This window comes from Aplysia californica, unplaced genomic scaffold (assembly GCF_000002075.1).
Source record: "Aplysia californica isolate F4 #8 unplaced genomic scaffold, AplCal3.0 scaffold00848, whole genome shotgun sequence".
Classification (NCBI taxonomy): Eukaryota; Metazoa; Mollusca; class Gastropoda; order Aplysiida; family Aplysiidae; genus Aplysia; species Aplysia californica.
In genome coordinates, this window is record NW_004798118.1 from 1 (window position 1) to 2,222 (window position 2,222).

Consider the following 2,222-nt stretch of genomic DNA (forward strand, 5'->3'; position numbering starts at 1 on the left):
ACACACACACACACACACACACACACACACACACACACACACACAGCCACAAACATAATATAAACGAATACACACTCACACAATTATAAACATAGACACACAAACTCACATTTACTCAAACCCATACACACAAACATACATAAATTAATGATAAATAAACACAAACACAAGCACAAACTTGCATATACATTAAATGACATACACAGATACCAACTCACCCCCAGGTACCAGATCTTCCTGACGTCCTCATGAGTCCAGACCTCCCTGAGCCCGATTCCCATCCCCACACCCGCACCTACAGCAATCACGATGAGGATGATCAGTAGATTATCCATCAAGACTCGAACCCACATTTTTTTACGGTGCCGGGCAGGCACACAGCACATCGCTCCTTCGGACATGATGGCTGAGTTGGTACAACTTTTAATAAAGAGAAACTCCGAAAGATATGAGCTCCGTCACTTCCAGTCACTCTTTCTCCAAAACTCTTCAGCTGCTTGATTCTAGAATTAAAAAATCCTTAAGTAAAATTTCTTATGAAAAATGATAAACTTAATCATGAATAAGTCATAAATATACACCACTTCTAGACACACGTATGTTATTGTTTAAAAAACCCCCACAACTTTAGCAAGATATGTCTGAGCTGAACGCTGTCTTTCAGTCGCTACGTTGCGTCGTAGCTGCGGTTTCAGGACACCGCGCTCTATGAAGGCAGGAGGGCAATGATTCCAAAGCTGTGCAAATGCAAGTCTTCATTCAATAACGTTCGCTGGACGCTTTGGCAGCCCACGGAGTAGTCCCGGGTGGTTGGTCACACGCAACGTTGCGTTACGATCTTTTGTCGAGGTCTGTGGAGAGGCAAATGAAGGAATGAAGGATATAAGATTACAGATTGAAAACCAAGAGAACGTTTCACTTAGCTTAAGGTATAGTTTGTCATGTCACAGGTCACCCTTTATCAGTGGCGGTGGGTTGACCAAAATTTGGGTGGGGCTTAGGCTGCTTCCAGTTCTTTACCACCAAATAGCAAGCAATAAGATAAGAACTAAATAGTGATGATTTTTCTATACTCACGGTGAGCCACGGCAGCTTGGGAACCATTCAAACGAGCAGAATTTCCTTTGTTTTCCATCTCTTCGTTCTCAGTTAAATTCTTGTTGATGGTGGGAACGAAGCTGGTTCACCTCCAAATTTCCTCTAATTAGTTTTCATGTGATGAAAGAGTTGCCGTAAAAGTAGTTCGACCTGTTTTATAACTGTTAAATCTCAGCGGCACAAACACAAATATGCACACACAACACTTCAAACATAATACTTCTATAAGCTGGATTAGGCGTGTAGTCGAGAAAGTCGAACGCACCCAACAAAGAACCAATGAGCTCATAGGTATCTGTGTCAGTGGGGGAAAGTGTGTCGTAAACTTTCACCCTATTGTCAGGGCTAGGAGAGCGTGGGCCCTGTGTACAGTGTTATTTTTTCCCAGTCTTCTACCTTTTTACAAGAATAGTTTCATTAAGGACGGACTGTGGGAAAAGGGCTCATCTTCGCTGAGCCCTGGAGGCATTTGATTGGCTGCTGGGTTACTATAGTTGTAAGCGGTGACAACAGTTATTGGATAAGCGAGCAAGCCGCCAAGCTGATCACTCTGTGTTCATTGCGTGCAGTCATAACGGTTTCAACTGCTAATTTCATTATGGAGAAACTTTCATTTACTTTGGGATAGAGTTGGGGGTGGTGGGTGGGGAGGGGGTAGGGGCTCAAGCCCGTGAGCCCTTCACTACCAACCGCCACTGCCCTTTATGGACGTTTAACATGATACTTGATATATGTTATGGCGTGTAGGGCTATCTAATAACTCTGTATTTGGGGTGTCACCGCAAAACAAACTCCTTATAACTTTTTTGACATGCAACTCACAATCAAGGTCTCCAGTCACAGAGGGGCCACATTTGGGTCTTCTAACTTAAATTTGAAAATGGGCGGGGTGTTGAAATTTACTTTATCCAACGAGAGAGAAATCGGGTAGGAGAGGGGATGAGGGAGATCCTTGTGCTGACAGTTATGCAGCTGGAGGAGTGATGCAGTAGATTTTGTTGGCTGTTTACGACAGCAACCCAAAATGGAACAGTTAAATAGTTCACACGAGCAAGTGCACATGCGCACACACGAATACACACACGAATCACGAATACACACACACACACACACACACACACACA

The 2,222-nt window shown here is 43.6% G+C and overlaps 1 protein-coding gene across 1 annotated transcript in view; it reads right to left on the bottom strand.

Annotated features, from left to right (window-relative positions):
- Window positions 1–218: 218 nt before the first annotated feature.
- LOC106013387 (excitatory amino acid transporter 1-like) overlaps window positions 219–2,222 on the bottom strand; it is a gene marked incomplete at both ends in the record, with an annotated part of 12,563 nt that continues 10,559 nt past the window's right edge. The window contains 1 exon segment of the mRNA XM_035972793.1: window positions 219–851. Coding sequence (XP_035828686.1) covers window positions 219–401 — 183 coding nt within the window.